The sequence below is a fragment of the Anser brachyrhynchus genome (assembly GCF_964034855.1).
Source record: "Anser brachyrhynchus genome assembly, chromosome: 8".
Taxonomy (NCBI): domain Eukaryota; kingdom Metazoa; phylum Chordata; class Aves; order Anseriformes; family Anatidae; genus Anser; species Anser brachyrhynchus.
In genome coordinates this window covers 10,410,902-10,436,047 of record NC_137702.1, presented here as the reverse complement: position 1 = coordinate 10,436,047, position 25,146 = coordinate 10,410,902, and the positions used below count along the sequence as shown (strand labels likewise).

The 25,146-nt window shown below is 40.2% G+C and overlaps 1 protein-coding gene across 2 annotated transcripts in view; it reads right to left on the bottom strand.

Moving 5' to 3' along the window:
- Positions 1-25,146, bottom strand: part of EIF2B3 (eukaryotic translation initiation factor 2B subunit gamma) — a 96,539-nt gene that overhangs the window by 53,571 nt on the left and 17,822 nt on the right. For both annotated transcript variants that reach the window (XM_080601393.1, XM_080601394.1), the window contains exons 4-5: positions 23,057-23,216; positions 18,323-18,434 (exon numbers count right to left, since the gene is read on the bottom strand). In XM_080601393.1, coding sequence (XP_080457519.1) covers positions 18,323-18,434; positions 23,057-23,216 — 272 coding nt within the window. The remainder of the gene's footprint in view (positions 1-18,322; positions 18,435-23,056; positions 23,217-25,146) is intronic.

Below are 25,146 nucleotides of genomic sequence, written 5' to 3'. Positions count from 1 at the left end.
AAGCAGAAACTTGGAAAGGAAAAGAGAGACCAAAATGATAATACGTACAGAGTTTGGTATGAACAGAAGAGAATACACTCTGAAGGAGGGCAGGGACTGCCAGAGAGACATTATTAATAGGTTTTACCCTTGAGCTCTGGCAGCTACTTGTTCTATACACAGAGGAAAAGGATTAATCAAGCCTCGCACGTAAAGGTTCTTTCTGTGGTGTGCCAAAATATTTTAAGCAGTATATACAAAGTGTAAGCCTTATTATTATGCACATTCAATGTAACCATCTTATGCTACAGTTAAGGCCGGGATGACAATGAAGTAGATTACCGTGCACTACAACCCATTCAATTCCAACGCAACGGGACGTGGCTTAGTCACTTCGTTCAGATCTGGTATTTGAGCTTATTTTCCTTATGCTGGGCTAAACTGTGATTTAAGAGATTTAATCAAGCTTTGGGAAATGCTTTCTTTGCTAAAGGAAGAGAAAGAACTAAAAGTCTGCACCTGGCAACCCTAATGATTTCCAATTTTCAGCTCGTTTTGCTTCCTGCTTAGTGGAAATTCACCTTAGCAAATAATTGTTCGCTAAAATCACCAGGGCTGAAAGGATGACAACACATAAGAGGAACAAGTTTTAAGCAAACAACTGAAGCTGGAGGATTGTACAGAGACTACCGAAGAACAGCAGCTCCTGCTGATCCCTCCTACGCCAGTTCCCAAAGGGCTAAGCAGAAGACATATGATATATTTTCTTAAATCAAATAATTACAGTAAATGCATGGGAAACAGTGAAACTGAATACTGGGTCAAAGCTGTAGGTCACTAGCAATATATAGCTTAAACACAGGAAGGCTGCCACAATTTCTTTATGTCACTGCCCTAGACTTGAAGGCAAACAAAACCGTGCTCAGCACCGCAACTCGGGGATCGCAGCCTTGCTCACGGAGCCTCAGCAGACGTTCGGTGCCCCTCAGGTGAGGCGGATTTTACTCGTGGCTAGAATTTAAGAGGTAGAATCTGCAAAATTTGGGGATTTGAGGTAATCGCATACCTTTGGACTATTAAAACACATGGCCAAAAAGAAATTCCCCCATTCCCTTAAAACTGCAAGTAAAATCAGGAGTGGAAAACCCAATGGAAAAAGCATTACACGCATTTCCCTTTCACTTCACAGGGCCCAGCTGCAGGACAAACAGAAGCTGTCCCACATACCTCTGGATATCCCCTTACGAGAAGCCTCCCAGGTACCTTGTGAAACACATCTACACCATCAGTTCCTTAAAATGAAAAATCCCCTTTAAAAATCTGTTACTGTGCATAGGCTGCACTTGATCACTCACTTTCCTTAACTAGGATCTTCACCTGACAAATGGGCTCCAATGGCAGAAGGTGCACGCCAGAGTCGTTCCTTAGGAGATACTTGCATTCAGAACAGTCACATTTCATAGGACAGAGAACAACCCAACAAGAGTCAGATTAGGGGCACTAGGGTTAGATGGAAGAACAGCGGGAGAGAAGAGAGCAATACCTGCTTTGTGATGGACAAAGCAGCGTCTGGCTCCCCCCAGCACTTACCGTCTAGAAGGGAAGACGACATGAGCTTTGAATCCACAGATGGGAAAAATTCAAGTGCTACAATTTAAATTACCGAAAACTACCTAAATCCAGCCTACATAGGATGCCCTCCGCAGTAAATCTGGCAACGCTCATTTCTTTCACCTACAGCAAGTGAGTTATATTTGGCTCCTGCTCTTCGAGGGTCTGAAGTTTCCCCAGCTGGCGCTTTGACCTGGGCTTCCTTTTCATCTCCCCCTGCAACCTACCGCTGCTGCCTCACTTTTGCTTCGTGACAAGGTTTTGCAGCCATACCCTTGCACATCTCAACTCCACCGAAACGTGAGCATTTTAGCGTTTGATAGCGCAGTAACAACTCTTCGTCCTGACAAGATCCCAACAATAAAAAAAAGTCATATAATTTATCCGTTAACCAAAACGTCTTCACCTCACACAGAAATTAAAAGAAAGGGGGCATAAAAGGTGGCTATGCTGCTACTGCAGGGGGAACCTGGCTGTGACAACCAGGACATGGGCTGTTCCACACACATTAGCAACACTGAATAGGTACATACAAGAAAAACACATTTTAGGAAAAACGAGGCGAGACGTCAGCAGTCAGACTTGATGAATCCTGCTTCCCTAAATTAAGACAGAGGGGTTTCCTGACTTGGCTAAGCTCAAGTCATGACTCAGCCCATGTGTTCAGATGCACCCTCAGACACGCGACAGCCTGGAGGTAGGGCAACATCAACCTCGAGCCAGGAGCTTTCAGGACACAGAAAGCCATCAGGGCTCAGGACAACATCAGCATTAGAACACTGCCCAATTCTGCACTTAAATACACCGAGCGATAGAAACACCACACATGCAATACAGAGATACTTGCATACTTTTCTAGTTCAAAAGAAACTATACAGTTTGTTAGCAAATATTTTAAAAGTATCAGATAAGACTGTCGCTAAAACAAGGCCTTCAAGTCAGAGAATGCATCATTCTTGTTGCACAGTGAAAACAGAATTCAAAACCAAAGGAAAGCTGAAGTCAGGCTGAAGCCAATTGCAGACATCTCTTCATTTTTCAAACAAAAATAACTCTGAGTAATTCTTCTAATAGGTAACTGGCATTTTACAAAACACCATCAGAAATACCAGGGGATGATTAACATAAATATCAAGGGGGGAGGGGAGGGGAAAAAAGGACACAGGAACATTTGTTACCACAAGAAGAATTTAACATCCACCCAAAGTCCAAATTTGCATTTTTTAAACAAGTAATTACAGTAGTTACAACCACACTGCATTAGTTTCTGGTTAGACCAGATTACTCATGATTTAAAGTTTCCAGATTTGTTAATAGCCATAGCAGAAGCTGCCGCATGACACTACTTTAAGACCCTGAGCTTACACCTAAAACGCTTTCAGAGTGACACTGAGCTTGGAGTACTACAGCATGGAGCCCAGCTGAACATAAACATGCACTGCACTGAGGACGGAGCTGGATTTCCAAATTTTTTCCTCATCTTTCACCCACTGCTAGGGCCTGGATAACAGCTTGAAGTTAAGTAAAAGGAATTTTGCTCCTTTTACACAATGATAACGTGACAATTAGAACATTGCAGTGGGCAAGAATAAATTCTGGCCAATTCAATGTAGTGAGATGATATTTTGAGCTGCAGGTTAACTTCTTTCCTTGGATAATTATTGCTGAATTAAAAGCTTCATGCAAAGAAGAGCGCTGTTCTGCACAGCTCAGCATGTGCTACCTCCGTACAGTAGGTGGGAACTGCCTTTAATTATAAGAGACAGTCACTGCTCTTTTAAAACAAGTCTTGAAGGAAAGCTGTTTTGACAGCTATTAAGACACTGCTCAGTGTATTTGCACAATTTAAATACTGATATTATATATATATATATATATTTCTTTTTCAGCTGCAATTACAAAGTCCAGCTCTTTGCTAAAATTAGCAATTGTTTCATGGCTGTGATGCAGAGACATTGGCACACCCTCTTGTCAGGAGACAGCTTGGCTTCAGTAATTAAGTAAGTAGGAGAAATATCATTAATCTAGACTTAAGTAGTCCCTAATGAAAAAAGCAGTAGCACAGAGCCATTTTCACCACGGATCACAAGCCAGGACTGAAAAAAGCAAGAGGAGAAGACAGCAACTGAACTCTCTACCAAGCGTGCCAGCTGTGGTAGTGACCTAAACCACACAGACTCGAAGCAATAATCTGGCCACGGCGGGTAAGAGAGTTCAGATGCCTCCATAATTTGCTCTGTACAAAGACCAGAGTGGCAACAAACCCACTCCTTCTCCTTTACAAGGCTAAACCCATGGTAGGGCAATTGCCTCATCTTGAAACACTTAGCCTCACAAAAAGAAAAAGAAAATGTATGGTGGATGACCTGAAGATTATCATTTACAGTTTTATGGCAACCTCAAATACTATTAAAACAAAACAACTTCTATTCCTTTCTTGCTTGGAAGAGACTGGGACTATTCCATCTGTGGTTGTGGACTGCTTCAGCCTTATCCAACTGCATAAACGAAACTAGTGTCAAAATTAAGTTTTAAATGGCTTGAGGTTTATAGGAATTAAAGAAGGAAAAATTAAATTTGAAACTCTGCTTGTTTACTAGCACTAATTAAATATGCCAGATTTCTGGGCAAGCTTCCTAGCCTGTGGCTACTACGTTACTGGCTTGTAAAACAGTCAACAAGTACATGAGTACAAAGCACAAATACAATAACAGAGATTTCATGTACAGTCCTGCCCTTAGTTTGTAAGGAAAAAATGTATTAGAAACAAGGTTTAACTGTAAAGACCTGTGCTGAGCTTCTAGACTGCATTAGCAATATGAAAAAAGGGCCAAGTCTACAAAGGTTGCTTTTGCAGAGAACAGTATTAAAAAAAATCAGAGAGGTAAGAAGCAGTAAGCAGAACCAAAACGAAGAGGAAGCTTTAAAGGACTAGTGTTATGCTTACTTCAAATCTGAACCTCTGGGCTCTGCTCTCAAAGTATTTTGCTATTAGAAATAAAAGGGAGCTTTTGCACGTCAGCAGTAGTGGGTCTGATTATTCACACCAAGATAAACTCCTCGCAAATGGTAGATTTCATGAATATCTTGGAATTAATTAGAATATAGATTGATATCAAAAAGCCAGAATTTCACATTTAAAGCAAGGCAAGGATGATACCCATAATCGTACGGTCCATTTACATTCTAAACTCTTACTATCTTTGCATTCCACATTTTAAAGGAACTAGCACAATGAGTTCAGTCTACAAGGATGCTGCAAACCCTCTAAAAAAGAACAAACTAAAATCAACTTCAGCTTAACCACAGCCTCTGGAGACTGCTCAGGCATGCAGGTGGAATGCAACAGAAGAAAACGAATGGGTACCTGCATCACCCACAGGCAGGGCAGGAGAAGGAGGGACAGGAAGATCCCATGGCCTACATGCTGCTCTTTGTGCATCCTTCTCTCAGGAAAAGCTTCCAATTTACTTTCACTGGCTGAAGCCGCAATCTCTACAAAAGTGGCAAACAACTTTTAATGAAGAAACACCAGAGAACAATTCGCTGCCTTAACAGTTTTAAAATGAACAGCCTTGCACAGTGACGCAAATTAACGTATGTTCCCACCGTACAGTAGTCTTGCTCAACTTCAAGGAAACCAGGAATTATGCTTCAATAAAAATTCAGCCACACAAATATTCCGCTATAAAAACAGGCATAAACATATAACTCTCCAACTTCCAAAATCACGTACATGAGGCAGAGGAAAACGATATAAAAGTAACTAGGTTTTTGTTTATATCTTAGATTTACAAGAGCAATTCCAGAAACAAAATTCTTCCACAGAGGCATTGATTTAATTAGCCTGCATAGCACACTTTATTTGTATTTAGACCTCTGACGTACATCGATAAAAAAAAATTAAAGAAATAAATATACAACGGATACACACAAAACCACTTGCTAAACTTTTTCTATGCCCAGGTGCAGATAAGAACTTTCAAACACACTCTCATGGGCTCTTCCTTACATGCAAATGATGCTATTTAGTTTATACAAACTATGTATGCTTTCAATTAAAAATATGACTGGATCGATTGGATCATATAATCTTGCAAACCAGCCAAAAATCAAATACAAACTGAAGCCCTGAAGGAATTTCTGGAAGTACAAACCATACAGTACAACCGTTCTATTTCTGGCGAGGAGAATCACCTCTCCTTTCAAAGTGCTGCTAGAAGCAATAGCAGTGCTTAAAATCCCGCTGTCATTCAGCAATGAAATAACTGCATTAATAAAAGTCGCTCAGAAATCATACGAAACATACTCTGGTGAAAATCTCAGCTTCGCAAGTCAGCACAAAATGACCAAGTAACAGAAGAACACTTGCTTCTTACTTTTGGAACTCCTAACCTCAATTTTGGGTCTTTCTCAACTATCCAACTGTCGGACGAAATCAGATCCTCAGAGATGTGAACACAGGATTCTCTTCAAGACTAACGGTGGCAGTGAAGGGGATGTTTTTGCTTAAGGTAATGTACAAGACTTCTAAATAATGGGTTCTTCTCCACTTTTTTTCACTGTATTTTGATCCACATCAGCACAAATTATCTCTGGCACTCCTTCCTCCCATTGGATTTAAAAGCCAAAACATTCCAGAATGTGGGGAATAAATATCAACTGTAAGTGTAAATAAGAAGATACCTACTTTTGGAGACAATGCTGAAGTCATTGGCTATATGCAATGAATGTTTTGGAGGCTCCATAATTTCTCTCCTCTCAGTAACTTCACCTTATTCTCCATAACCGCACTGTAGCTGGCCCGCAGCAAGCGGGGATCAACTATGTTGACGAGTAAAGTTCCTCTTAGAAATCAGCTCAACCTTTCCGAAGATATGGCCCCAATATCTTTCACCTGCGCGCACTGCAATTGTCCTCATGTCCCTGACACGCACAGCACACATTTACTTGTGGTCTCAACCCCCTAACGTACAGGACGCCTTCCCATAACTCCATTCATTGCAACCGTTTTTACCCTGAACAGCTCTATTCAGATTTTACCTCTTCACCATCCAGTAACTTTGCAGGCAGTGACCAAAAACAAACACTCACTCACCAGCTACGTGTCAGCTTACCTAGAAACCTGAGGAAACTGCAGTAGCCTAAGACTCTGGATATTGGCATTGAGACTTGAAGCAAATCTTACAGCCAGTTCTTGTCGCTGAAATCAGCACAAATTAATATCCTGGCATCAGGAGCTACCCATTGCCTTCAAGATGGTGAAACAATCTTTCATGACTTCAAAACACAAAAATGAAGAAACAGGTCAAATGACAAAACTTTTTTTGCAGCAAGTAACTCAACTGCGCTTCAGCCCTGGTGTTTGGCACTTCTGCTGTTCGTTGTATTCTTGACTTACATGTTCATTAGAAACACAGTTGTTTATGTTGGGAAAGACCTTCAAGATCATGAAGTCCAACCATCAACCTGACCTGCCGAGTCCCACCACTAAAGCACGTCCCTCAGTGCCACATCCACACATCTCTGAAATACCTCCAGGGATGGGGACTCCATCACATCCCTGGGCAGCCCGTTCCAATGCTTGACCATCCCCCCCTTGAAGAAATTCTTCCTAATATCCAATCTAAGCCTCCCCTGGCACAACTTGGGATTGCTTCCTCACATCCTAGATCTTCGTTTATGCACAAAATCTTTGAGGCATTTAGCAGAGCAGTATCACTGTTTATTACCACAATCCATGATTCAGAAAGTATTAACTCATCATGCATAAAACATTCACTAAAAAGTAGATAAGCAGGTCACATACGGATGTCCAAATCACCCTGAAAGACTTTTTTGAAGCAGATCACCCATCGGAAATTGTTGGCATGCTTTAAAAACATTCAGAGGAAATGAAAGCGGTTAGTCTCTGGAGTGGTAGCCTTCCACAGAGAATTACTTTCCTACTGTAGGAAGCAAGCTATTTGATGAGCTGTAAAAGATGAAATCGTTTGATATTTGCATTTTGGTGGAACTTGAAAGTAATGACCAAAGCTGCACATGAACGTAACAAAAACTCAGTTATTTTCTCAGAATAATCATCATCATATGGCCAAACTGGAAGTGGTCATCAGCAAAACGAATGCAAGGATTAAGAAACATAAGCATCACCTTTTCTCCTCTATCCAGAGAGACATGGAGCTGAGAAAGCCTAGGGGCTACTACTGCTTCTGCTCCAAAGCTGGCTCCCACCGTGTCCTCCGGAACCTCCTCGGCATGCTCTGAGCCCCAGGAGGACTCGCTAGCTCAGGGGCCGCGCTACAGGCACAGCTACACGCTGCCAGCCCCGGCTGGCCCTGGCAGCACTACAGCCGCGTGTTAACTCAGGTGCACCACTCCAAGCTGTGCCAGACTCGAGCTGGTATTCATAAAACCAGAGCACGTGTACGCAAGGAACCACCTATCTAAAAAGTCCATAGCGTGCACTCAGGAGTAGTGGCTTGTTGATTTGAGACAAAACATATTTCAATTTTCACCATATGTCCAATGCTTTTCTATGAAAAGCTGGAGAATGAGTACTATTGTACACAATGATACATTTAAATATTCCTGGGGTCTGACACAGGCAGCAATGTGAGTGGCTGAAACTGAAAAGCAAGGTATAAACATGACCCGTAGCTCATGCTGTATGTATGTTACATCAGCTGCTTCCTGCAGATTGTTTCAACAAGTAGTGCTCTGATTCGAAATGCAGGAAAGACAGCAGCTAACACTCTGCGCTCAGAGCAGCATTTCACATTTACAGTACTGACATAAACATTCATGAGTTATGCTCCTACGAGGCAGGAAAAGTAATACTGTGCTCATTTGAAAAAGCGAAGAAATTATGAGAGAGAAACATTAGAGTGGACTTCTCAAGGCCATAAAGCCCTGTAGAGAAGTGAGATCTCTTTGTACATTATTTACAAGGCATTCTTAATGCAAACAGGTCACAATTCACGTGTTAATTTTTACCTTTTCCAGTACCAAATCACCTAAAGAACAAGAGAACTCTACCGCTGTGAACATAAAGGTTGGTTATTTTCATGGTTTTATACAAACCTTTTTTTTTTTTTGACTTCAGCAAAAAAATGCTGTAGTTTTTTTTCATTATGATGATTTTATTTTTATTTTTCAGATTGCTTCCTTCACCTGACAATACAAACCAGAACACAAACACAATCCTGCACTCTAGAGCTACCCTACCATGGCATACATCTAAAACCAACAGATGCAGGAGGCATATTCCTTAAACCTTACACATATACTATTTTCCCAAATGATAAGATATAGAAAAACATACCAGCAAGCATTAATTTGGCTCAGTGATCCATTCCCTCAATAACTAGAGGCTACCTTTAGCTACACTGACTTAACGAAGGAGTCTAAATTGTATAAATCAACGTCTCAATTAACATTTTGTTTAGGAAGAGTTACGGAAGAGAAGCAGAATGTAATCATTTGCTAGCACAGTGGCTCCAGAGGTCTGGGAGTGAGCACATGAAGAATGGAGTTGAATGTGGGAAGGGTCCATTATTCTTTCAATAGCGTCTGGTGCTGCAAAATGTGTGCGCGCATACTTTCCTACTTGAAAAGCTTAAGTCTTCAGTAGCTTCTTGCTCTGGGAAAATGGCAGGCACCCAAACGCTAACACAGGGATCTCAGAAAGGGATCTACCTGAAGAACAATATTTTTCGAGTGGCCTTAGAAGTGAAAAATAGCCATAAAGAGAAGGCTCATTCTCAAGGGATTTTATTCCTTCTGTCTGACTGCTGTTGTTCAGGTGCCATTCCCCGCACACATCCCCAGAACATTCTAATGCAAGAATGGAGAGAGGGCCTCTCTGAAAATAATCACACTTGCTGAAAGACCTGCCCTGCATAAATATCTCTAACAACAGTACAAACAGAAATCAGCCTTCTTACCCGATACTTCAGCTGAAATTTATGGCACTGCTGGCCGTGATTCTGTTATTACTATTCTACCTGGCGAAGGCTCAAAGTCACAGAAGTGGGAATTTCAGAGGTATTTTCAGCAACGCTGTAGCTCATTTGGGAAAAAAAAAAACAACACACCTAGTTCTGTAAATGCTGTACCAATGCAGTAGTGAACAAAGCTATATATTACACATATATGCATACATGTGTGAAAACATGTACCATAGAGATGGAACAGAGAGACGTTCGGGACAAGCATGGCCTCTGAAATGATATTTAATGCTACAGCTTAGGAATAATAAAGCAAAGAAAAATCAAAGGGAATACTGAAAGACAGTCTCTTGAGCTCTTGCAAATATCACCAGCTGCTGGAGAATTTATATGCAGAAAAACTAGAAGTTCAGCTTTAACTTGAATTTCCCTTGCTTTCTTACTGGTTTGCTTCCAACCTTTGGAGTTTAATTAAAGTCCATCAGCCAAAATTTTTCTGTCTGAACGCCTTAAATTATTCCATTTTAAAATCCGTACGTTTTGACTGAGTAAGGTTTTTCCAAATCTTGAGCTTCCACTAATCTGAATTATGAATGCTCCTCAGCACTGTCCGCTCCCCCTCCCCCCCTTTTATTTTTTAAAGGTTAAAGGAATACAAAATGATCAACCAAAGCAATACCAACACCTATTGCTGGCCAATACACAGGTATGCAGGTACATGCAAGTTATACTTCAAATGTGTAATTGTGCTAGGTATAGCGTTCTGCATTGACAACTTGCATACCAAGGTCCAGTGGGCATTTTCTCTTAATTCCTACAAGGGCACTGCACATTTGGTGATTGGGGAAGGAGAAAGTCTTACAAGAAATCTCTAAGGCAACTGGCTAAGAAGTTTTACTGCTTGTAAAAGGAATCTCAATCTAATCTTCTTTAGCTGGAGAAATGGTGCAATAAATTTGTTGAAGAGAAAGGAAGGATTTAAAGCCAGAGAAAATTAGGATTTCTCAAAGCAGAACTGTAGAGGACATGGTGCCCTTAGGAATAGATCTCTGCTATTTACTCGATCTACTGGAAGAACTCCCGGGGAGCTTGTCTTAGCAAGAGAAAGGAAAGTTTGCTATGCTCTTCATTTCCTGTGTAATTCCAGAAACTGCCAGCACAATGCTGTTTGGGGAGAACCACACAACAGCTATTCAAGAGGGAATTCAGCATTGTATTCTGAATGAATGGAAACATTTTGAAAGATATATATTTGCTGCGAGTAAAGCCGAATGCGAACCCAGTAAGGGATCCTGGGCACACATACCTTCAACCAGCTAGTTGTATGTTCTGACTCTTTCCATTATGACTTCAACAATATCCTTAGCAGTGCTAAACATTACAATAAATCATCCAGGTTAGAGTTCACAGTAGCCAGGAAGTAAGTGTAGTAGACCAGTGTTAAAAAAATTAGACAACTACAATTCAATTGATACTGAGTGTAGCTAATGTTCATGGAGAGACTATATCACTTTTAGGTATCCTTGCAAGTTTGGGATCTCAGCATCCATGATGAAGAAAAGGCTCTTCAAAGTCTGGGTTTCTTAGCGTGAGCTAGATGAATAGTTCCTTACAAAATTCCCAAGGGTGTTTGCCTCCAGAACACTGCAGAAAACTTCTGCTAAGCATGACAATTTAAAGGATTAAAACCCAAGAAAACAGAAATGCAGAATGGTAGGCAAACCGCAACAGTAAGCTTCAGTTGAGCTCAGGAATCAGGACCTCAGCCCCAAGCAGAATCAGACCTTTTAACCGAAGAGGAACAGTCACATGCCTCATTTCACCCTTACTTTGCTTTAAACTAGGCTGTTTCCTCCCCCCTGTATTCCACATTGGCTGATAAATTCCCCAACGGCGGGTGTTAACTAACTCCGCATTCCAGTCTGCTCTGCGTCATGGAGTTCCACATCCCGCTGATGAGGAACACATGGCTGACATGTGGTAGGGGAGAGCCTGACAGCACTCACACAAGTAGGGATAACTCCTCTGACCTTTGGCTTTTTTCCTCTGTGCCATCCCAACCACACAATGAGGAGTCTGTGCCCCTCTGTTGCTTACCGGTCGTTCTGGGGGTGCTGGACATAAGGTGAACCCCTAAGATTTCAACAGGCAGCTACACAATACCTCTCCAAATACACCCAATGGCTGAAAACACATGTTGAGAGCAAAACACTGATCATTCTGTGCCTCTCCCCTAACCAGACCATTCAGAGGAACTTTCACATCGTACAGGTTACATCTAGATCAATGTGGGTAAATATGTCATAGAAACAACCAGTGATGGCTAAGTTTCCTGCCTGCTTTGTGAAGTGAACTCAATGCATTGATAAAAGTTGCATTGTGGCAGCTGTATTAAAATATTGAGACATCTTTTTAAAAAATGAACGGGACATTTGACATCTTTTCAAGAGCCAACCTTCTTTTAGACTAACAATGCGATTCAGCTTCAGTATTATCCAACCCGGTGACTCATTCAGAGCACTACATTTACCACGTCACATGTGCTCTACAGCATCCAAACAACAGTCATCTCTTCCTACTTTGAAACCTTCAAAAAGTAAAACCAAGTCATGGACTAAATGCCAATCTGAGACTACAGCATCAGACAAGGGACTAATGACAATCAACGTCAGTAAACGTGTGCTGCAATTAGAAACCAAATGCTGAGCCTCAAACTTTCTGCTTTTAGTCTTATGCTTACCATAATGCTGGCAAGGATCTCGCAGTAAAATAAAATCAATTGTCAATAAATCTTTCTATAGCTAAATTTAATTGAAGTCCTTGCTAATATTTCCAGATTCCAAGATTCACGACCTCTTACCTGTAGAAGCTGTCAAGACATGGCACGACCTTTCTTTTATAAACAGGACATGAACACGTTGTACATTCTTTCCAACCTCTCACTGAATCAATAAAATAATATGGCAGGAGCAAAACATAATAAAATACAGTGGAAGAAACAGTATTAAAATAAGTAATAGCAGCTCTTTAAAATATAATGTCCAACGTCTCATGAACTGCTTTGATAGCGCATTCATGTTTGTTGTACAAGCAAAACATATAAAAGCACCAAATTAACATCTTCCTTATATTTGGCTAAATCTGTCTTCTAAACAATGAATCATTTAAAAATACTCAGTTTCTGAAGTTGAAGGCTACGCTCATCCCCAACATATTTACATAAAAAGCAGAGCAGGGCTTAAATTCATAACAAAAATGCAAACTTTCTAAGAAAATGAATGCCTCTTAGGCTACAGCAGTTACTCCTAGGGAACTTAGAAACTTCTAAACAGGCAAGACCTCCAAAGGTATCTTATGAGCATCTATTCCCTACTCACGCCTCAAAAACTCACAGGCCAATATCTTTTCTGAAGCATTTAGCAAAGTCCTCTTCCGTAGAGAAATATGATTAAAGCTACACCAAGATTTTTAGAGTGTGGTTATAGTCTGAGAAGTTAGTGTATAAAAATCACACCCTCTTATTCAATAGACCTAGTTTCCCTGTTTTGATTCAGAGTCAGATCCGCTTGCTTTACTGGCTAAAATAACTTTTTACAACTTTTTAAATTCCTACTAGTACTGTGAAACTAATTCAGTTCTGGGAAGGCGAACCAGATTCTTCTCTGGCTTGTGCATCTGCAAGAGGATTATTACCTAAATCTACACATACAATTCCTGGTTTTGTGTTGGAGGAGCCAAAAATGAACCTGATTTATTTTCTGGATGCTAGTCAGAAAATTTTATTTTTATTTATGAAAAGAGCAGATCTGAAATAACTGCAAGGAAAGACCTGGACTAGCAGCAAAACCATGAAGTTCTACACATCATTTTTCAAAAAGCCACGTTTCAGAGAAAAGAAACATCCAACATCTTTCCACAATATTCCTCAAAAAATCACTTGAATACAAAGAAAACTTAGTGACAAAAGTTTGCTAATACTAAAACTATCATTATTCCCCACATGGGAGCAACACAAAGCTAACATATATGTATTAATCCTCTAGACAGCTGAGCCCAGCTAGAAGTTATTGCTCCCTGGTCTGTCCTGAGCTGCTCCTCAGGGTTCCCCCTACCGAGCTGGGTTATCAAACCCCTCCTTTCTGATCTGCCAGCGGTTTTGCTTGGGGAACCACTCACTAAAGCACAAGGAAAAAATAACCAAGTTATGAAAGTCTTCCTGTTTATCTATGAGAAGTAATCCAACTCATTTTGATACATGTGACTGACAAAGTACTCAGCCATACATCCAGCTGGGGGCAAGGTGGAGGGGGTAACCCTAAAAGAGGACATCTTGCCCATGATCTAGTGCAGGATGCTTTACCCACTGGAGCATCTGCCTGTATGTATGTCATCCCCATCCTTCCTCATGGACCTCTATTTTATAAGAAAAAACAAATGAGCCACCATAGGAGTAGCAGAGTATTTCAGAGATGCCAATTTCCCAGGGAGAGCAGGGGCAGAGAACAGAAAAGCTAAGGAAGCTGCAGTGTTTGTATATGATCCACTTATTTAAGACAAATTATCGGCAGAAAAAAAGGCAATATCCCAAGGCAACAGAAAGGAAATCAAGTGTATCAAAGCTATTTCTGAACTCCCATTACCTACCCACTTGGCAATGCGGACTTTCAAAATTACACTACACCAGTCATTTTTATTCTCATGATGCAAGGGGAAAGGAAAGAAAAGACTCCCCCGTCTTACCCTCTCTCCTCCTCTTTTTATTAAAACATCTTAAAAACAGATCTGCATTGTTTCTGTAAGGTTACTAACGTTAGTACTACATATATTTATAGATGAGGTATTCCTTTCTGTCTGAAGCACATGAGGTAATAAGTAGCTGGAATTGTCATGGTGATTTATTAACATATTCTCTGGGAGAAGCCCTGCACCTGCGTCTGTGCAGATGGAACACCCACGAAGACTGAACTCACCCTTACACAGCCCACAGTATCTTGAAAGGAAATGCTCCAAATTTAGACCTGCTCCAACAGGTGTCTTTTACTGTCTCACTTTGCATGACCATAAATATCTGAGGTGGAGCAAAAAGTTCCCCGTCCATTGTAATTGTGCTTTGAAAACAAATACCTTTGCCCCATCTCTCTCTGAAAACAAAAAAGGCAGCTATGGAATTCTCATCATTTCCTCACTCCTTCATGCTGCCAAGCCCTAAGTCAGAGAGATGTCACTGGCAAAACCAGGCTCCAGGGATGAGCACAGATTTATTTTTTTCCTCTTCAAAGAGCACTAAACTGGCTCTGAAACTTCCCCGAACTGTATTTCTTTCATTCTAGTATCTCATCTTGCAGCTATTTGCCAGAGTGAATGACATGCACAGGCTGTTCATGGCTTTTTATAAGCTCTCATTACCCAAACAGGGAACCATTTCCTTGAAAATCCTTTCCCCAGCAGCATTAGTCTCTCTAGGCACTACCAATAAATTCATTTCCCAGCCCATCCTGATGGGCACCAAAATATAACTGAATGGATGTATCTGATCCTGTTTTGCGCTTGTTTACTCCAGGGAGTATGCTACCTGTGTGACTTGTCACCAGCGTGATTAACAGCACAGAAAGGAAAAAAAAAAAACAACGAAAAGCTTTTGACAGATTTGCTCTGGTAATCAAAGGAGAAAAATCAAGACTCCTTGTTGTGGTCTATCAAGGAGAGGTATTTCTCAAAACCAACGCAGCTATCCACAACTCACAGAAAAACAACAACAAAAAACCACCCACAAACAAATCAAAGCAACAAGTCCTGAAAAGAAATTCCAACCAAGCTGAGAAAAAGAGCTACGTACACCACGAACTTAGAAATCCTATTAAAATGTTTCTTTCTGTAACACTTTTCATTATTACAAAAATACTTGAGTCAAGAGCAAACAAACATTTAATACTCAACAGGTACTCAGGAGAATGTGTATTTTCCCCTGTCCCTCCCCACCAGCTGCTCTTTTATGGCAGGAAAACGAAGAGTGTGAAATCCAATGATAGGAAAAAGGCAAAGGTCAGGAAAAAGGTTTTTCTTCAAGGAGTTAAATTTGCATTCTACAGCTTTGGATGTTTTGTCAACAGAACTTCCCTCCTGAGAGAAGGGGAAGCCAAAGGTTCTTTGAACCATTTCTATACGGGATCTAGATTTTTTTTTACCAGTAACAAGATTCTTAGCTCTAACGAAAAGCTCATCTTCCCTCTTCTCACTCTCTCCACCACTCCCTCCCTGTCCCCACTTCCACCCCCTCCTTAAAAAGCAGGAGGGGTTGGGAAAAAAATAAAAAAAGAAAATGAAAAGGATCTGAAAAGCAAACCAAGCACTGAAAGAGTTCTAGAGTTCATGTAACAAGACCACCATAACCCTTCAAAGGGACCATTAAAAGCATGACAAACAAAAGCAACACCCTCAAGATGTCTATTGTATTTTGCAGAGGAACAAATGAGTGTACTGGAAATTCTCCCATCTTGCCACAATGCCTGCTATTTCATTAAAACAAAGTCCAGAGATCAAGAAACAGCCAACATGGTAGCTGAAAGTCAGTCACTTCAAGTGATCCACGAAGAAAAACGAGATTGGGCTTGCTCCTTTTTTTCTTGCTTTACTATGATGTATAAAAAAAGACTTCAAAGATAGTTTTAAGCATTGCTTTTGTTTCTCACATGAGAAAGTCGGGGCTTGAGCAGGTCTAGACAACGCAGTGGTTAGAACTTCATCAGCTGCCAACACTTTGTCTTCCTAGAGCTCCCACAGTTGTTGCTACCCTGGAACTGCCTCATATGAAAATATTTGACAATTTCCATATAGTATGTTTCTTCCCTTAGAACTTCTCCAAGATGGCAGCTGTAAAACAGAGCACGCACCAGCGTCCACAGCAGGCAGCTTCGGAGAACAGCAACATCAGAGGCTCACCCAAGCAGATACTGGCCCAAAGCTTCAGCCTGATACTTCGAACTGCCAGGCTGTTTGAGGTGTTATCCTTTGAATTTCAAAACAAAATCATGGTCTTGGCTACTTGCATACTCCACCTGAGAATGTTTACAGTACATGACTATATTTGAAAATGTCTTTTTTTTTTTTTTAAATAAACAAACTTACCAGATCTTCTCTCTTTCTGCTCCTAGACTGTTATCTGTAGGCTTCACTTGGAAGGTAGTTAACGCTTTGTATTTACATATGCACAGCTATCAAAGCTAAGACAGACACACACACACAGATTTTGCCCCATCTGTGTATTACCAACACTACATTTACCAGTTCCCAAACAGCTACATTCAGGAAGGTCTGCTGAAGACAACGTAACTGAACAGGTGTTCCTGAAGGCAAAGTTTGGCCTGCAGGATAAAGCCTGATTAATTTAGCTATAGGGTAACAGGAATGAGAAACCTCTGGTTAGATGAACCTGTAAAATCAGAGGTCAAATAAGCTCACATATGTTACAGCAATTTCTAAGTTGTTAGATCGGAGCTCCCCGCTACTGCTAGGAGCGAGCCATAAAGACAAGCCCATCACTAACAGTAGATAAAATATTCCTCCTTAGCTCAAAATAGACATATTAGCCTTTGTTCGCTCAAAACCACAGAATGCAACAGTGCTGTACTTCCCATATTATGCTGGTAAGTGCTGCATATGGACAGAATGCATGCCTGCAGCTCAGTCCCTGCCATAACCAAGAAAAAAATAAAAAAAGAAAGGAGAGACAGTGGCGACACCCTGGGACAGGCTCTTTCCATCACAGCAGTTAACATGGCTCGCTTTTGGCCACCATCATTTAGGGCAATCCTTCAACTTTGGCAGAGGACAAGTCATCTTTCCGCAGGCATACGGCACCTCCCTCGCATCTGGTAGCAGGATGTTCAAGGGAAGATTACAACTAGCAGAGGATTGTTAAAGCTCAGATATTTCACATGGCCTACAGCATACAGCAGAGGCATTTTCACAGAGGGATTATCTGGGAGCAGACCCCAGATGTCCTCATCCTTGACTTACAGGGTCCACATGGATGAATTCCCCAGCTCTCAGATGGCTGCCCCGCAGGTGTCTAACCTCACAGAGAGGAGAGCCTGACTGTCAGCCTGGGACAGACTACAAAGGCTGGTCTCTGAAGGAGCCAGCAGAGTTTCCACAGAAGATGTCAGACAATATGCAGCTTAGAAAACTAAAGTCACTTTACAGAAAAGCACACAGAACAACAAACCATCCTTCATTCTTCTACTAACAGATATGAATTATGCTGCACAGAAAGCTCAGCTATGTCTGGCATATTTAATATATTCATCCAAATCCTCAGTGCAATTTAATGGTGGATATAACAAAGTTTTTCTAATTAATATTTTTGGGCCAGGAAACACAGAGGAGATTTTGTGCCTCATATGCACGAAGAGTGTCATGAAATCCTAACAGCCTTTCTCAGATACAGTGAGATTAAAGTTTAATTTATGGACCTAGGCCTACCACTTCTGAATATCTGAATCTAAGCTGTATCCGAACTATACTGACACTGGTTCATTTCATGGAGAGTTACCTTTTCACCTATTCGATCTCTTTCCTGGTAATTTTTTTTTACAATAGAGGTACTGGACAAGCATATTAACTAGTAATGTTGTTACAAGTAGTAAAATATGGCTAAATGAATATTCCTAAAGTTTTTTTTTTTCTCCTCGTATCTTACTCTGTCTTTAACCATCACTCCTACTCCACCATTATTTCCCCCCCATTCCAAGTTCAGTTTCTATTACAGGGACTCATAAGCTTACTTCTGAAGGATGGATCTTTTAATGACAAGTTCTTCATCCAGGTCAGCTTCATTAGCCATGAAGAGCAATCTTTTTCCTGTATCATCCACTCCAATGAAGTCACGCTGCTCCACTGAAGTTAGAAATAAAAAAATAAAATAAAATTATATAACCCTGTCTTGATGTATGCTGGGAAGACAAATGGGACCACCACCAAGCCCTGAAATATAAAATACCAGGTTTCAGACTGACCCCGTAAATCAATGAATTTGCAATAAAGCTGAAAAAATCCACAATGTTTACTTATTTTTTATATTTTTTTTTTTACATAATATATATTGACTGCTTTTCAGTCCGGGTAGCTGATACACATGTATCATGACATTTGAAACACTGTCCCTGCAGTTTTTTGCATCCTTTTTATGAAGGTGCCAACTACAGGCCCCAGCATGTAACAGTCCATCCTGAGCCATGCTAAGAGTGCTTTCCTTCTCTCTCTCTCCCTCAACTGCAAGCAGAGAGCTCTTCAAAATCCAACTGCTTCTGCCTCATCGTAAATCACTCCACATTAGAATCAGGTGGTCTGGAGAGTTAAGAGAGTTAAGACATAAATACTTTGCAACTGATCTCCCATTTCAGACAAATACAGATAGCAATAGAAATATTACATCACACGCAAACATGAAGGTATAGATTCTGAGACTTCTACCACTGATGCTTCTGGGTGGGTTAACTTCTTTCAAGTATCTGTTCATAAAACTGCCAAGCAAGTGAATACTTAATAGTCCCATATATTATTATGGCAACTCCCATCTGTTGCAATCAGTGACGGCACATCAACAGCGACTTCGGTCTACTGAAATATAAATCATTTATTTTTGAACAGGTTTTTACACCTTCTGAATACAGTGGTGGCAGCTTACTCTCACTTAGTATGTAACACAACTCCGGTGGCACCCACACACTGCTTTTTACATGAACACAGGCTGTACAAGAATGCCATGCTGCAGTTTTAACAAAACAAAACAAACAAAAAACTTTTTCTCCCACTAAACACTATTATTTTGGGGCAAACTGGCAGATTTAAAATCTCCTATATTCTAAGCCTTTAACCACGTAGAAATAACAGCATGTTCAACACGTAGTTAATTCTTTAAGATCTTTTCACAGCCAAACTGCATTTTCAACCCCATTTTCCCCACTTCAGCCCTGTCCCTTATTTTCTTCATATTTATTCCTTCAGAGTTACCATAGCAATAGCCACTATCAAAATAAAGTCAAATCTACACAGCTGTTCAAAGCTCTCCTACTGGCAGGCTTTGATCCAAGTGATCAGGCAAACCCTCTTCTCAGAAATTAATCATACAGCAAAGAAATACAAAAATAGGCCTGAACATGTAAGGCTGACAAATCAAGTACCATCAGGATAAAGCTCGCTTTGCTAGAGAGCACCATTTGATCTGGAGCAGATGCCAGGTGAGGGGAAGTTTTCCCCCTGCATTGGCAATAAGTAGCTTTATTATTGCAATTTAAAAAAAGACAAAAATTATGATTAAAATCAATTAGCCAGAGACACAAATCACAGTGGCATTATTCTGTGAGGAAAGACAAATGGAAGAATGAACACATAACTAGTTTTCTAAATCTCTGTGAGTAAAGTATGAGAAAAGTGTTAAACCTGCAGTGATGTTAACTAAAAAAATGGTTTAACATATGAAAATGGAATACAGGTTGCATTTTGCCTCCTCATAATAGATAAATAAGGATTTGACACAGCTATTGTAATTTATTAATTACCCCAGAAATTACATCCCATCAGTTCTGAGAGCTTTGATGACCTAAAGAAATCACATCGCAAGAGAATGGGAGTTGAGCAACTCACTAGGGAGAAGAAATAATTTTAAGTCAGATTTTCTAAAATGCTTTTTAATCAAGCATAATTAATTGACACTTGGGAAAAAGACACCTTTGTTAAAGATTCAGTATCCCCACCCTTTCAATTAAGGGGAGAGAATTCACACGATGCAGCCTGCGAGACCACCAAGAGGTCTTCTGGCAAACACAGGGAATACCAGTGGTGACATGCCTGCTGCTTTCAAGACAAGAAAAACAAGCAGAAGAGTCACCATCCCCATCTTTTCTGCTTTTCTTTATACACAGAAAGGTTCAAACACTCTTTCTCACCCCAATCCCTTGCACATCACCTTTAAGCACATGGCTCCATTCCGGGTGCCTGAATTCCTGACACGCTTTCTTTATTTGGGTTAGTACCATTCACCAGCTCTCTGTGTTTTTTTTATTGCCATGCCTCTTATGAACCAATTTAAAAAGCCAACGAGATGATTATCACCACCAGTTGATCCTCTAAGTACAGAAGCCAATGAACTTCACCTGTAACTTGCAACTGAATTACGTCAAGCATTTCAGAAAATCATCGGTTTGAATCCATGGCTGATTAATACTGCAATTCATGCTAATTTAAAAACTGCTCCTTATATCACAGTTCTTGAATGCTTAATAATCTAAACGCAATGACTTTACGTCAGACACTATGAGACATGAGAGGTAAGTCGTGCTGTTCCTTCTCAAAAACTAATGAATTTGTAGGAAAAGACAGACAATAAATAAAGCCCCAGATATATTCAGTGGCTCGTCAGGACTAAGGATCCACTTCCTAACAATAACGCTTCCAACAGTACAGTGCAAGTACGTACAGAACCATGTACGTGCCACGAATTAGAGAAGGAGCCAACAGTGCCACCTGCTATGAAAAGCTGCCCGACACACTCCTTGTTAACATCTTGTCTTCAGTTGCTCGTAAGCTTTCTCAAATTTTAACTGGTACGAAATTTCTAATGCTAGGTGCCTGCCTTAAGAGCAACACTGGGAAAACTTCAGAGAAAACAGCTCAGCTGCTTCTAAGGCTAAAGAAAAAAAGTGCCTAGCCTAAGCCTGAACAGTTAGGTGGCCCTTCCCTTGAAAAGCTCTGGTATTCCAGTTCATTGGAGAAGAAACATGGCATTCAGTAAGGGCTGCAGAGTCATGTCTGAAGAGTGTACTTTTTACTATCTCGCTCCACTACAAATCTTTGAAAAACTGCAGCTTCACATAATTGTTCAAGACTTCTATTTTTGCTGCAAAAAGTTTGGCAGGTTTTATTCTTAAGGAAAGGTTGTTTTGATGGCTCAGCTCCTAGAACTGACCAAACAGCAGGTGACATCTAAGGTCTTCTGTATCATCAAGAGGTACAAGCAAGGCACACCAGCCACGATGCTCCACAGCCATGCTGTCACGACTGATTCCGGAAGAAGAGCTTGATCTGCTGTGGTTCTGCAACTTTTTTTTTTTTTTTTAATATTTAAAAGTAAAAGCTCTCAAGGGTGCATAGCTCTCAAGAAAAGCGTAAAATTGAGGACTCTGCAAGTCAGGCTGGAAGGGGGGAGAAAGGAGTTCTGAAAACTGGTGGAAATAGGGTTCTTTTGCTGTTTGTGGAAGAACTCTGGACCACAGAAAAAGGATTTGCTCCCAAGCAAATTAAGAATGCATGCACAACCTGGTGTGTTTACACACTTGCTAAGTCTTCAAAGGATCTTGTTTGTCCTCATGTACCTCACTGCCCCCACCGTATGTGTTCAGAGCTTATGTTCTATGCTATGATGTTTAACCATAGATCCATCCATCTCTAACTTCTGAATGCTCATCTTCGTGGCTATAGTAATGCTCTTGACAATGCTTTATGTGCCATTATCGCTTGGATTGCCTTTTCAAAAACAGGGAGGTTTAGAGCTGTACAAAAGTCTAAGTGCAAAATGCTTTTGGTCCTGTTATCCTTATTCTTTGCTCCAGAAAATCTTTGTCTAAGCAGCTTTCTTTTAAAAACACATTTCCTCCACTTTCAGACACACACGTAGTCCAACTGTTGGCTTGCGTTTCACTCCTCTCAAACAGTTTGAAGCTATGCTTTCTTATTCGTATTACTGTAATGCCTCTGAGCTTTAATCATGGACCAGGACCCACTACGCTGGCAATAATCAAGCCTCAGCAATTTAACAGATACCATTAAAATAAAATGAGAGGCATGGTATGGGAGCAACTGTATGGTGTTTAGTACTTTTAGCATAGAAGTAAAATGGGGATAATAGCTCTGCCCTGCCTTACAGCAGTGTTGTGAGAATAGATACATTAAAGATCACAAAGCACTAAGATATTATAGTAAGAAGGACAAGATAAGCATCTAACCAAATCCTTGAAATCAGTGGGAGTTTTGCCTACTGAAAGGCTCCTGGATGTGATCTCAGAAGGATAATTCAGTACGCAGCACAAGAGGGAAGAATTTCTAGAAGTATTTGTTATCCATCTAAATCTGGTCCGACAGCCAATTGTAAAATTCCCAGCTACAATCTGACTGACGCTGAGTGCCCTTGAAAAAAACTAGCGGTTTTAATGTTCATATGTAACAAAAATTTAGGGACTGATCCAAAACTCACTGCAGTCACCTGGAGCTTTTCCCTTAACTCTTGTGAGCTTTGGATCGGAGCCTGCACGATTACACGAGTCTAATACTTAATTCTGAGCTGGAAAAAAGCAAGTCACACCCCCACCAGGGAATCTGAGGAAAAACAGAGTATCTGTACCTTTTTCTTTCTTTCACTTTCTGACAGATAATTATACATATATGATGTGTATATACATATCACATGATAGTGGTTTCACTAATGTTTATAAATAAATAAATAAATATTCCCATCTACATACCTGGCTTTTTTTTCCCTTTCTGTCCTGGTACCACTTCTGCAGGTTCATGAGTTTTCTTCATCAACATGGACAGAGTAGCATCATGTGTCCGGAAGAGATCCACAACTTTATATAAATCAACATCCGTGATCAGATCGCAGCTCAATACTAAAACATCAGTCTGTCAAAGAAAAAAAATAATAAACCCTTCAGAAATACAAATGACCACATATGGATTAACATTTGATGACTTAGCAATAAATATACCCATAACTTCTTTTTTATTTTTATTTTTTTAAAAACTTGGGGCCTGCCATACTCTGCCAGAAATAGTTACTGGCTTTTACCAGTTCACATTTCTTGAGTCCTGCTGTTACTGAATTAGTTATTTGATTAATGCTTATTCAGCTCTGGGTCATAAAGAATATGTGATCATCTAAATTGCCATCATCTGCTCGTAATGGAAGGAACTGGGACACAGAAGCCATGGCTTTCAAGACCGCCATGAAATTCTGCAGTATTTACGATAGCTACTTTTAGTTATATAACGACGTAGAAAAGAAATCCTTCTGAAGAAATCTTTTTAGCTGACTTTGCATCTGACTACAAATCACTGGAAAAGATATTTAAACTATGTTATTTTATCAGGGAAAAAAAAAATCAAAGACTATCTAGGATGTGATTTACTCAGTAATTGCGCAACGATGGTGGGCTCAGTTTAGAAATACATTTCCTAAAACCAGCAATACCCCATATTAAAAAAAAAAAAAGAAAGAGGAAGTTAGGTTCTATTTAATAACAGGCTTTTATTTAATTTTGATCTCACAGGATTCCAAAGTGCCTTACAAAGTAAATATGGGAACTGCTGCACGTATCACAGAAATGCGGTCACATAGCGAGTGAGACGTATCAGCTTCATTAACCATGCACACTACCAATACAGTCTGGCTAAAAACTCTCACTTTGAAACAATTTTCTGCATTTCCTGTGGGTTGTGGAGCGTACTGCCAAGAATCTACTAGTTTGCTAATTATCTTCATTTAAATGAATCCTAACATAATATCTCAGCTGCACGGCCTACAAATAACTAGCAAGTTTCAGCTGTATTTTTGTTAATAATCAGCCTTCTAGATATGTCTCAAGAAGACTGTTTCTTTCTTGACATTTAACATTTTCACATTCCGTGCTACCATTCACTATGGTAAACCTCCTTGCAAAGGAGAACATGGCTTCCTAGTTTTGTCTTTTTTTAAGACTTTATTTAATAAAAAGGGCGTTAAAAAAGACTTGTAAAATCTGAGTTGCTTTTCTTGTGGAGGACCAAGAAATCTACTTTTACTTTGAAAGCCATCTTGGTTGAAAAAGGAATAGCTCAGCACTGACCTTTTATTACAAAAAAGGTTCACTTTACAGATTTTAATCAAATATCAGGAGATTCCACAATGCAGGTAAAAATAACCGAGGCCTGGTATTCACTGTATTTGTCAGGTTCCACTACAAATGCTAGGCACTTTCACGTGTTTACCAATAAGTCCTCGGAATTCACCATGTCACAAACTATTTAACCTGTTGATCTGGCATGCTGCACAAAAGGTCAAGCTCTTCCGTTTTCATCTGATTTCTCCCCACTTTACTGAGAAACACCTGGTTGCTTTACTGGAAGGAACAATGTGCAGGTTAAGATATTTTACATGTCCAAAACCTACGTTGCATCTCCCTTTTTAACATATTTTCAAAATGTGTATTTTATATTATGGTTTTGCCCAGGAGAAGTGCTTTAATTAACACTTCTCTAAAACAAACAACATGTGCGCATTGGGAAAAAAAAACAACAAACCACTAATGCAAACTGCCTCGCACTCTGGAACAGATCTGCACCGACATTCCAGTGTGTACAAAGAAAGGAAGAAAAAAATCAACTTGGTATGGAAGTAAATCTTCCATTTCAAAACTGTACAGTGAAGAAATACATATTAAATACCCTGAAAAAGCCTGCAGATTGTTCAGGTATTTCAATTTTACACGAGCACCAATGAGTTAAAGTACTTGCAGAAAAAGCCAAGATGTATCCAGGACCCATATAAAGAGACCTACACTTTTCAAACTCAGTT